General features: G+C 41.5%; 1 protein-coding gene across 1 annotated transcript; it reads right to left on the reverse strand.

The window, feature by feature from the left end:
- Positions 1–1,641: 1,641 nt before the first annotated feature.
- LOC102663946 (uncharacterized) lies at positions 1,642–3,004 on the reverse strand. Its single transcript, XM_006577458.1, has 3 exons — positions 2,834–3,004; positions 1,927–2,202; positions 1,642–1,839 (listed from the first exon to the last, which is right to left on the reverse strand). Exons 1-3 carry the CDS (start codon positions 3,002–3,004, stop codon positions 1,642–1,644), a joined length of 645 nt encoding a protein of 214 aa, XP_006577521.1.
- Between the last annotated feature and the right edge of the window lie 9,633 nt (positions 3,005–12,637).

Below are 12,637 nucleotides of genomic sequence, written 5' to 3' on the forward strand. Positions count from 1 at the left end.
CTTCCGATTTGCAGGATCCGGATGACAAGATACAAATGCATGCATGTTTATGATTGAACGTTAAATGTAACAATTAAATAGGTGTTATCGTGTTCAATTTTACTTAAATGCTTATGACATCCCGTTGGTTGAGCCAAATGGCTCCAGATTGGGTGGGCAAGATCGAGAGTGTATGTTAAGAAAGTGAAAAGCACAACACAGGAGGTTGAGATGCAAATCATTAACCCACATTTTATTAATGCTGCAATTATGGTTTACAAAAGATTTCAAGACTTGGAGATCCCAATGACTCCTCGAGGAACAGTCATGTATTGAGCCTTCTAGCTGCCCTAGGCGTTATGCATAACATCGCTTGACGATATCAAAATTCATAAGCGAAGGTAGCTCTTCGTCATCCATGTTTGTAAGCAACAATGCTCCTCCTGAAAAAGCCTTCTTCACAACAAATGGTCCTTCATAATTCGGGGCCCATTTCCCCCTGTGGTCCTTTTGAGCCTGCGATACTTTCTTTAGGACAAGATCTCCCTCGCTAAACTTGCACGGGAACACCTTCTTGTCAAAAGCATTCTTCACTCTGCTTTGTTACAGTCGTCCATGGCTCATGGCGGCTAACCTCTTACACTCGATAAGATTCAACTGATCAAAGCGAGCTTGGGCCCATTCTGATTTTTCCAACCCCGACTTAGCTAGGATTCTCAAAGAAGGAACCACCACCTCAAACAGGAGCGCAGACTCCATCTCATACACCAAAGAGAAAGGGGTTGCCCCAATAAACGTGCGCACCAAAGTTCGATAACCATGCAGTGCAAAGGGAAGCATCTCGTGCCAATCCTTGTATGACACAGTCATCTTCTAAACTATCTTCTTGATATTCTTATTGGCAGCCACAAGTGCCCCATTCATCTTAGGCCTATAAGGCATAGAATTGGGGTGTTGGATCTCAAAATCCTCACACATCTCCTTCATCATCTTGTTGTTCAGGTTCGTGGCATTATCAGTGATAATTTTCCTGGGCAACCCATACCGATAAATTATCTCCTTTTTGATGAATATAATCACCACACTCCTAGTCACACTAATGTATGAAGCTGCTTCGACCCATTTGGCGAAGTAGTCAATGGTGACTAAGATGAAGCGATGTCCATTTGAAGCCTTAGGCTCAATAGCTCCGATCACATCTATACCCGACATAGAGAACGACCAAGGTGCTACCAAGATGTTCAAAGGTATGGGTGGAGCATTGGCATTATCGGTGAAGGCTTGGAACTTGTGGCATTTCCTCACATGGATGCAACAATTGTTTTCCATAGTGAGCCTGTAATACCCCGCTCTCAGAATTTTCCGGGCCATGGCATGTCCATCGGCATGTGTTCCAAAGGATACCTCATGCACCTCTACCAGCATTTGCTCATCCTCTCTGGTATCCACACAGCAAAGCAACACCATGTCATGGTTCCTCTTGTATATGATACTCCTGCTCAGGAAGAAGCTGACTGCCAACCTTCGCAATGTTCTCTTGTCATTGTCAGAGGCTTCCTGTGGGTATTCCTTGTCTTCGATGTGTCATTTGATATCGAAGTACCAAGGCTTACCATCCTTCTCTTCTTCTATTAAGTAGCAATGTACAGGCTTACCGCGACATTAGAATTCAATGTATGGCAAATCTTTGTGTGGGCTTAGCTGAAACATGGACGCTAGTGTGGCAAGGGCGTCGGCCATCTGATTTTCCTCTCTAGGAATATGGTGAAAGGACATGTCATCAAAGAACTCTATCAACTTCCTGATGTAAGCCTGGTAAGGCACCAATTTATGGTCTCTGGTCTCCCATTCACCCTTCAGCTGGTGAATTACCAAGGCCGAGTCCCTGTACACTTTGAGCAACTTGACCTTGAAGTCAATTGTTGCTTAGATCCCAAGGGCGCACACCTCATACTCAGCTATGTTGTTTGTGCAGTCGAAACCCAACATAGCCATGAAAGGTATATATTGTTCGTCAGGGGAAACCAATACTGCCCCAACTCCATTGCCTGGTGCATTAGACACGCCGTCAAACCACACAATCCATTTGTCTCTATCTTCATCCTGTACTTCCTCCTCAAACAAGGTCATGATGTCCTCATCAGGGAATTTTGGATGTATAGGCTGGTAGTCGTTGATGGGCTGTTGAGCCAGGTAATCTACCAAGGCACTCCCCTTTATCACCTTATGAGTGACATAAACAATATCAAACTCCAACAATAGAACCTTCCACCAGCAATCCGTCCAGTAAAAGCGGGTTTTTCAAAGATGTACTTGATGGGATCCATTTTGGATACCAACCAAGTGGTGTAATTAAGCATGTACCATCTCAAATGGTGAGCCACCCACACCAAGGCACATCACGTCTTTTCTAGCAAAGAGTAGTTCATCTCGTATGCCGTGAACTTCTTGCTCAAGTAATAGACAGGTCGTTCCTTTTTTCCGGATTCATCATGTTGTCCCAACACATTCCCCATTGACTCATCCAACATAGTCATATATAGGATAAGGGGTCTTCCAGGCACCGGTGGCACGAGCACAGGAGGGTTCGTGAGACACCGTTTAATCCTTTCAAATGTCCTAGGAAACCTCGGACCTGCTTCTCGATGTGTGGCTCAAACATTTCGAGGATGGCCTTTACTTTGTCTAGGTCTACCTCTATCCCTTTCTGGCTCACGATAAAACCGAGCAACTTTTCAGATTTGACCCCGAAAGTGCACTTTGCGGGATTTAACCTTAATCGGTATTTATGCAGCCATTTAAACAACTTTTGCAAGTTGACAAGGTGTTCCTCCTCAGTCTATGATTTAGCGACCATGTCATCCACGTAGACCTCAATCTCTTTGTGCATCATGTCGTGGAATAACCCTACCATAGCCCATTGGTAAGTTGCCCCAACGTTCTTGAGCCCAAAAGACATCACTTTGTAGCAGAAAGTTCCCCATAGGATGAAGAAGGTCGTCTTCTCCATGTCCTCCGGTGCCATCTTTATTTGATTATAGCCCAAGAACCCAGCCATGAAAGAAAACAAGGAAAAATTGGTTGTATTATCTACTAGGATATCGATGTGCCGCAAAGGAAAGTTATCCTTTGGATTGGATTGGTTTAGATCCTGATAGTCCACGCACATTCGCACCTTTCAATCATTTTTAGGTACTGGCACGATGTTGGCAACCCATTCTGAGTACCGAGCAACAACTAAGAAGCCAACATCGAATTGCTTCTTTACTTCTTCTTTAATTTCAGGGACATCTCGGGCTTCATCTTCCTCAGCTTTTGCTTTACCGAGGAACACTCGGGATTTAGAGGTAATCTATGTTACATAATGTTGGAACTCAAACCAAGCATATCTTGGTAGGACCAAGTGAAGATGTCTTGGTAATCTCGCAATAGAGCTACCAATTCATCTTGGATGTTCGTGGACATGCTAGTGCCAATCTTGACCTCCTTTTTTTCCTCGCCAACACCTAAGTTTACAACCTTAATTTCTTCTTGGTGTGGCTTCACTTCCCTGTCTTCTTGCTCGACCATTCTTTTCAACTCTGGAGGAAGCCCCTAATCCTCATCTTCCCCTTCCCCGACTTGATTTAATAGTTGCTCAAAATCAACATTCGGGTCCTCAGTATCACTACTTTCACAGGACTCATTGTTGGATCTGTATCAAATCATTTAATCGTAACAAAAATAAATATGCAGGAGAATGAAAAAAGACGAAAGTGTAAGATCAAATGAAGAAGGGTTGTGTATTTATAATTTTGTGGGAACAAAAGATATGCCCGAGCAGGAAGCAAACCCTGAAGCCTTGGCCCAACAATAGGGTTTGAATTTGCCATGGAAATCCCAGGTTGCTTAACAACTTGATAATTCCCCAAATCAAATTTCGGAGGACACGGCCATACCGAAGTTGGTTGGTCTTGAGGGGTTTCTTCGTTTATCACGGAAACCCATCCATCACACATCCACCCCGCACTGACGAAGCTTTCACCAATGTTACAAAAAGGAACTTTTCCCACTGGTGGTCTTTGCGGCTAACCCGCGCTTCTCTCCCTCCTTTCTAGGGCGATTCTCCTCATGTCGACTGTTAGTCGATGAATACGACTAACTTTTGTGTAAGAAATCTGTGAAAATTGTATGTAACTCCTCTCATTTGTGGTAGCTTTGTAGTGTTGTAATTAATTTTTGGTTAAATATAGGTAATAAATACTTAGTACTCCCATTATATGTATTTAATAATCATTTCCTTTCAATTTCAGGTTAATTAGGCAAGTTTGTGAAGTGTTGATTTTGATCTGCTTGCTAAGCCAATCTGTCGGCTTAGCAAGCCATCCGCTGAGCGCACCACTCTTGCGGCTGAGCACGAGGAAGAATCTGGAAGAAGGATGACCAGGACACATGCGCTAAGCGAGGGCTCATCCCGCTAAGCGCACCGCTTGCATGCATCCGCTAAGCGAGAAGCCGGGCGCTAAGCCGAAATTAACTTATTCACGCTAAGCGAGCCAGACTTGCATTAAGCGCTCAAGCACTAACAAGGCCACCTATTTAAGCCTAAAATCGGAAATGGAAGAGGAGTTTGGGCAATTCTTGAAGCTTTTGCATGTTTAGAGACTTCTAGAGAGAGAAAGGTCCAAGTTCTAGAGAGTTTTGACAGCTTTAGCTATGCGAAGACTGGCAGAGAACCGAGCCTGAAGAGGAAGCTATCCGGAGAGCATGAGATCAATTTGTGAGTGATTGTGAGGTTCTAGAGGTGGAGGAGACATCCCCACTACTTGTATTTCTTCAATCCTTCATTTTTCTCTTCTCTTTGCTGTAAAGGAAGCTTCCTAGATATGGAGAGCTAAATCCTCAATTGGTTCTTCCTTGTAGGTACTTGATGTAAATACCTGTATATCTATTTAATGATGTTTTATGTGTTCTCTGTGCTATCAGTACGTCTTTTCAGTGTGCTTTTTCCTTGATCATGTAGATGCATGCTTTGTTAGGATCATTCAACAGTGGAAACTGGTCTGATTCCTAGAACTTGATAGGACAGGGCTAATTTATTGTATTATCACGAGGGATCGGGGTACAGTAACCTAGTTGTTTGTATGTTTGTCTTAATAAAGTTTTGGTTGAGTTTAGTCCAACGAGAGGAATCTGAGGACGATGCTAGATCAGGATTAGGCTAGACTATCACGAGGGATCAGGGTTTAGCATTTCAGGAGACACCATAGAACACATGAGCATTCTTAAGTAGATAATATCCTTGTAACATCAGGCACCTAATAGGAAGACCAACACGTTGTCTACTTATCTTTATACTCACGTGATTTTCCTTTTTAATAGTTAGTTTACATAATTGTTCATAGTCCACACATATCTTTTCATACTAGACACCTATTCACTGAATATAGTTTTACCAAGTAACACAAGTTCCCTGAGAGTTCGATACTCGGTTCTTACCGTTTTATACTACTTGCGCGATCCGGTGCACTTGCCGTGTTTGACCAAGTTTTTTGTGCCGTTGCCGGGGAACTTCTTTCTATTTGGAAAGTTAATTCAGTCCTAGGTGTTTATTCTTTATTCTTTGCTTAACTTTGAATATTTGCTTTCAATTCATATTTGTTTTCTTCTTGAACTGGATAATCGTTGTTTCTGTTAGTGTGTTGTATGTATAAAATCTCCTATAGGTAGCCCAGTTATTCTGAAGAAATACAATCTTCTAATGCTGTATCATGAAGATTGTTATCTCTATTCCACTAAGAAATTGTGATTTTGCTGGAGGAGAGCATTATTAGGACAATTGTTATTTCTATTCTATAAATAAATCCGACTAGAAACAGGAGTCGACCATGTACAATCATCATGAGAAAGGAAGAGGTCCTAATCTTGAAAGTGTATTGGCAGACTTCATGACATATCAAGCTAATTCTAAAGGTAATTGCTATTCAACGCCACAGTAGCGAAATCAGTTTGGAAAGGACTATTCTTTTGAACATTATCAATGGGAATCGAAAGATAAACCTTGTTATCAAAATGAAGCAGAAGGATTGTCTTATCTGGATGACCTGTTAATGCAATTCAAGGGTACAGTAGATCCAATGCAACAAGCGTTTAAAAGAGCTGAGACTCAGATTGGTAAGTTGGTGGATGATATGACTAAAGTTGTGGTCAGAAGAGAAGAAGAGTATGCAGAGATTGAAACACATCAAGAAAGTATTCTTCAAGTTAACACAATCCATCATCAATTGATCAACAAAGAAGAAAAGAATAAAGTCTCCTTTATTCTAGAATATTCCTGCATGGCAATGTTGTAGGCAAAGATAAAGGTCGATTAGAACTTAGTGTAGAGGATCAAAAAATCTCCTTTGACCTCTTTGCAGCAATGAAACACCCAGATATGAGTGATGCCTGTTTTGAAGAAGAAGAGGTGGAGTAGGAGATAACATTATCAGCTTCAACCATGGTACTACAGTTTCCTTTGGTAAAAGAACCTAATTATGTGACAGACTGCCTAGTTTTTAAAGTATGTATTCTTCGAGGATAATGAGACTAAACCAGTTATAATTCGCAGCTCCTTGCAGAAGGAAGAAGAGGATCAACTGGTGCAGATTCTAAAAAGTTGTAAAGCTGCTATTGGTTGGCACATCTTTGATTTGAAAGGAATTAGTCCATCATATTGTATGCACAACATCAATTTGGAAGCTGATTACAAGCCCGTGAGACAACCTCAGAGAAGATTGAATCCTATAATGAAAGAAGAAGTAAGAAAAAAAGTGCTCAAGTTGCTAGAGGCAGGGCTCATCTATCCAATTTCGGACAGTTCATGGGTTAGTCCTGATGCAATCCTACCCCCCCCCCCCCCAAGGGTATTGGATAGAAAAATCTAAAAAGGTTGGGCTAAAGCTACTAAAGAAGGCCCTAGGGTTCTCATGAACCTTAGGGTAGATTTTTGAGCCCATGGGTCAAGGTTGGATCCACTCTTCTTTGTAAATATTAGAATAGGTTTTTTCCTTCTTTTGGGCCTTGTATTTTGGCCATTCTAGTAGTATAGGGTTTTAGCCTTGTATTTCAGGGCATTTTGAGTAGTCTTTGTAGTAGGGACTTTTTTTGTATTTTGTCATGGGGGTGAGCTTAGCTATTATAGGGGTGTGTAGCTAAGCTCTAGCTTCTCTTCTTAAGGAGGTGAGCTTAGTTATTAGAGGGGTGTGTGTAGCTAAGCTCTAACTTCTCAAGGAAGCATCTCAAGGAGGTGAGCTTAGTTTTTAGATGGGTGTGTGTAGCTAAGCTCTAGCTTCTCAAGGAAGTTTTCTCAAAGAAGCTTCTCAAGGAAGTTCTCTCCAGAAAGCTTCTCAAGGAAGCTACCTAGTCTATAAATAGAAGCATGTGTAACACTTGTTGTAACTTTGATGAATGAGAGTCTTGTGAGACACAACTCAAAGTTCAACTTCTCTCCCTTTTTCTTCCTTCAATTTCGTGCTCCCCCTCTTTCTTTTCCTCCATTGAAGCATCCTCTCCAAGCTTCTTATCCTAGGCTCATGTTGGTGGTGAAGCTCATTCTTCCATGGCTTATTCCCTAGTGGATGGCGCCTCCTCTCACCTCTTCTCCTTTGTCTTCCGTTGCATCTCCATGGTGGAAAATCACCATTAAAGGACCTCATTCAAGCTCTAAGATCCAACCTTCATAGAAGCCCCACAAGCAAGCTTGCATCAAGTCCTGTTTAAGTTGTCCTGAAAAAAGGAGGTATGACAGTGGTCAAGAATGATAGAGATGAGCTAATTCCTACAAGAACAGTCACCGGGTGGAGAATGTGTATTGATTACAGGAAACTCAATGAAGCCACCAGGAAAGATCATTACCCGCTTCCCTAAATGGATCAAATGCTTGAGAGACTTGCGGGGCAATCTTTCTACTATTTCTTGGATGGATACTCGGGCTACAATCAAATTGCAGTAGATCCTCAAGACCAAGAAAAGACAATTGTCACATGCCCCTTCGGTGTATTTGCTTATCGTCACATGTCGTTTGGTTTATGTAATGCCCCAGCTACTTTCCAAAGATGTATGATGGCAAGTTTTGCTGACATGGTAGAGAAATGTATTGAAGTCTTTATGGATGATTTTTCGGTCTTTGGTACATCTTTTGGAAATTGGCTAGCAAATTTAGAGAAAGTGTTACAACGCTGTGAAGAATCTAATTTGGTGCTCAACTAGGAGAAATGCCACTTTATGGTTCATGAAGGTATCATGCTGGGACACAAGATTTCTAAAAGAGGAATTGAGGTGGATAAAGCAAAACTTGATGTTATTGATAAAATTCCACCTCTAGTTAATGTTAAAGGCATACGAAGTTTTTTAGGTCATGCTGGATTCTATCGGTGATTCATTAAAGACTTTTCCAAAATTGCTAAACCCCTAAGTAATCTGCTGAACAAGGATGTTGTGTTTGTGTTTAATGATGAATGTTTAGAAGCCTTTAACACCCTCAAAGCCAAGTTGGTCTCTGCTCCTGTGATCACAGCACCAGACTGGGGACAAGAGTTTGAATTGATGTGTGATGCAAGTGATTATGCAGTAGGTGTTGTGCTGGGACAACGGAAGGGTAGAATGTGGCATACCATCTATTATGCTAGCAAAGTTTTGAATGATGCTCAGATTAACCATGCCACCACTGAGAAAGAATTGCTGGCAATAGTTTATGCACTTGAGAAATTTCGATCTTATCTGGTGGGATCAAAGATAGTGATTTACACTAACCATGCGACAATTAAATATTTGTTGCGCAAAGCTGATTCCAAACCACGATTGATCAGATGGATACTACTGCTTCAAGAATTTGATTTAGTCATCAAGGACAAGAAAGGTTCTGAAAATGTGGTAGCAGACCACCTATCCAGATTAGTGAATGAAGAGGTCACTTTAAAGGAGGCTAAAATAAAAGATAAATTTCCTGATTGCAGGGAGACCCTGGTTTGCTGATATGGCTAATTTCAAGGCAACAGGTGTCATTCCCAAAGGCCTTAATTGGAAATAGAAAAAGAAATTCTTCCATGACGCCCGACATTATATTTGGGATGATCCACACTTGTTCAAAATAAGTGTAGATAATCTTCTTAGAAGATGTGTGACAAGTGAGGAGGCCAAGGGCATATCGTGGCATTGTCACAATTCACCATGTGGCGGTCATTATGGCGGAGACAAAACAATAACTAAGTTTTTACAGTCAGGATTTTTCTGGCCAACACTCTTTAAAGATGCCCATCACCATGTCTTAAAGTGTGACCAATGTCAAAGAATGGGGGGGGGGGGGATTTCCTGAAGGAATGAGATGCCTCTGCAAAACATTATGGAGGTTGAAGTTTTTGATTGCTGGGGTATTGATTTCATGGGTCCATTTCCTTCATCTGCAGGAAATGAATACATTTTGGTAGCTGTTGATTACGTGTCTAAATGGGTGGATGCTATGGCCACTTCAAAAAATGATGCTAAGACAATGGTGAATTTTATGAAGAAGAATATTTTTGCTCGATTTGGGGTACCTCGAATCTTAATCAGTGATGGTGGTTCGCATTTTTGTAATACTCAACTTCAAAAGGTGTTGAGTCAATATCATGTGAATCATAGAGTGGCATCCCCCTGCCACCCTTAAACTAATTGGCAAGTTGAAGTATCCAACAGAGAATTAAAGAAAATACTAGAGAAAACAGTGGCGTCAACTAGAAAAGATTGGTTAGCCAAATTGGAAGATGCACTATGGGCTTACAGAACTGCATACAAAACTCCAATTGGCTTGTCTCCTTTTCAACTGGTATATTGCAAATCATGTCATTTACCAATTGAAATGGAACACAAGGCATATTGGGCTTTGAAATTTCTGAATTTTGATCAGAAGGCATCCAGGGAGCACAGAAAGATCCAATTGTTGGAGTTGGAAGAAATGCGATTAACAGCTTATGAATCCTCAAGACTTTACAAAGAAAAAGTCAAGACTTATCATGATAAAAAGCTATTGAAGAAAGACTTAAAACCGGAACAACATGTACTACTTTTTAATTCAAGATTGAAATTATTTCCCGGTAAGCTGAAATCCAAATGGTCTGGACCCTTTGTTATCAAGAAAGTTCGATCTTATGGTGCAATAGAGTTATATGACCCACAATCTCAGAATCCTGACAGAACATGGGTAGTAAATGGCCAGAGGTTGAAACTGTATCATGATGAAGAATTTATACGGGCACACAGCACTTTACATTTGATCACCCATTGAGGTAAAAGCGTTAAGCTAATGACGTTAAAGAAGCGCTTCCTAGGAGGCAATCAAATTCTTATTTCTGCTATTTTGTTTTTTTTATGCATTGCATAACATGGAACTTGCTTCATAATCATTACATTGGGTTATATCAACTTGTTTTTGAATTATAGATATAAGGGTTTCAAATTCTTGAGAAAATGGCTGAAATAGAACTTAGAAATTTTTTTCTAAAAATCAGTCCTTTCGCTAAGCGCATCTTTTGTCATGCGCTAAGCAGATAGTCTTTAGCGCTTAGCGCTCAACCCTTGCATCTCAAGCTGATTTGGTCCGCTAAGCTGGCCAAGGCTAAGCTAAGCCCAATTCAATTTGATCTGAATTCAGCTAAATGATGGCCTGCTCGCTAAGCGCATCGTATTCACTGGCTAAGCGTGAGACATCGCCACTAAGCCCATTTTGATGCGGCCTAAATTGGGGTTCATTGAGCTAAGCGCTACTCATGCCAACTAAGCCTAATTCCTTGCGGCCATAGGAGCGCTAAGCACCCCCTGTATTCAAGATGCATTATTTTAGCTAAGTCGGCCCAGAGTCAGGCTTAGCGAGAGTTGCAGGTTTTATGACCTGCAGAATTTGCTAAGCACCCCTTCTGTGCGCTAAGCCCAGCTTTATGAAAAAAAAAATCAGATTTTGAATTTCAAACTTGGGCTAAGCGTGCAGTTCCGCTAAGCCAACCTATTTGAGAAACCAAACGTCTCTCTGGCTCGCTTAGCGCTGCGGTTCGCTAAGCGAGAGGGTCAAAAATTGCTTAAGTAAGTGTAACATCAGTTACACTTACCTTTGCCAAAATTTTTCAGAGCATTACCTACATTCTCTCTCTCACCAAATTTGTGCGTTCTTGCATTCATTCTTTCCGCATCTTCTACACATCTTCAGCATACAACAATCCAAGTAAGTTCCTCATTCCCTTTACTCTTTTACTTTGGTGAACCTTAGGGTAGAAAACCATAGAATTTAGCTTTTAATTTTTAGGGTTTTAATGATATTAGATTAGTTAAAAATTAGGACATTATAAATGATTGTACTGTGTAGATAGCTTTGACTGGTTTGCATGTTTATTATTCCTTTGAGAGGCTCAAAAAAAGAAGAAAACAAACTTTGTTTTCTGCGTTTTTCTGGAAAATGCGATGAATTTGCTACGCGTGCATGCTGCGCTAAGTGAGTTCATCAATATTTCTTGAATATATGCGTTTTCAGACGAACTTGCTAAGTGCGCCTACTGGGCTAAGCGAGTTCATCTTTTGGGGAAGAACATTCATCTTCCTGAGGAGGTACCTGTGGCTAAGCGGGGCTGATTCGCTAAGCCTAGGTAACTTAGTCATTTTTTTGTTGAATGTCGCGCGTTAAGCTGAGCCTATCTGGGCTAAGCGAGCCTAGCTCGCTAAGCCCCCATACTTAGTGAAATTTTCTAAAATTATTGGTTCGCTAAGTGCAGCCCTGCTATGCTTAGCGCTTATCTGTTGTAGCTATCACTAGGCTTAGCGGGCAGTCGCTCGCTAAGCCCCCATACTTAGTGAAATTTTCTGAAATTATTGGTCCGCTAAGTGCAGCCTTGCTATGCTTAGCGCTTATCTATTGCAGCTATCACTAGGCTTAGCGGGTAGTCACTCGCTAAGCCGATTATGCAGAAGCATAATTTCCTGCAATATCCGCTAAGCGGCCCTCCATTTCACTAAGCGGTAGTGTTATTTTGTGAAGGCACGCTAAGTGGACCATGTCCCACTAGGCCGCCAGTGTTTTTTTAGTCTTATTTGTCTGTTTTTCAAATTGAATAACTTATGGTCTAACTAACTTTTTGGGTTCCTTTGTGTTGCAGATGGCGTCTAGAAAGCGTAAGAGCATTGGGGCAAGGCCAATTGCTCAGTATGATACTAGACGATTCCATTCGCTTGATGCTTGGAACCGTTATACAGATAATGTCTTAGGAAGGAGAATTTTACCAAAGAGGAAGGTTGAGATATACCACACAGAGTTTGATGACTTCAAGACAGAGTTGGAGAGGCGTAATCTTCACAAACGCCTCACCAACTTGGCTGATGGGACTATTGATGTTGCTTTCGTGAAAGAATTCTATGCTAATCTCTACAGCTCTGAGGATCCTTCACCAAAGCAAGCCAGAGTTAGAGGCCACTTGGTGAAGATAGACGTCGATAGCCTCAACACATTTCTAGAGACTCCGGTAGTCCTAGAGGAGGGGGAGACATTACCCACCTACTCTAGGTACTACAAGTTACCCACAAACCACTGAGAGATTGAGGCTGCTCTTTGCATACCAGGGAGGGGGTTCATTGTGAATGTCGAGGGCCATCCGAGGAGAATTCTCAGGAAGGATCTGAC

Source organism: Glycine max, chromosome 3 (genome assembly GCF_000004515.6).
Source record: "Glycine max cultivar Williams 82 chromosome 3, Glycine_max_v4.0, whole genome shotgun sequence".
In the NCBI taxonomy this organism is placed as follows: domain Eukaryota; kingdom Viridiplantae; phylum Streptophyta; class Magnoliopsida; order Fabales; family Fabaceae; genus Glycine; species Glycine max.

Coding starts and splice junctions, on each gene's coding strand:
- LOC102663946 (XM_006577458.1), bottom strand. CDS start 3,004: ATGGCACCGGAGGACATGGAGAAGACGACCTTCTTCATCCTATGGGGA. Junction 2,203..2,833: donor AGGTCTACGTGGATGACATG/GTCGCTAAATCA, acceptor GTCACTCATAAG/GTGATAAAGGGGAGTGCCTT. Junction 1,840..1,926: donor ACAACATAGCTGAGTATGAG/GTGTGCGCCCTT, acceptor GTAATTCACCAG/CTGAAGGGTGAATGGGAGAC.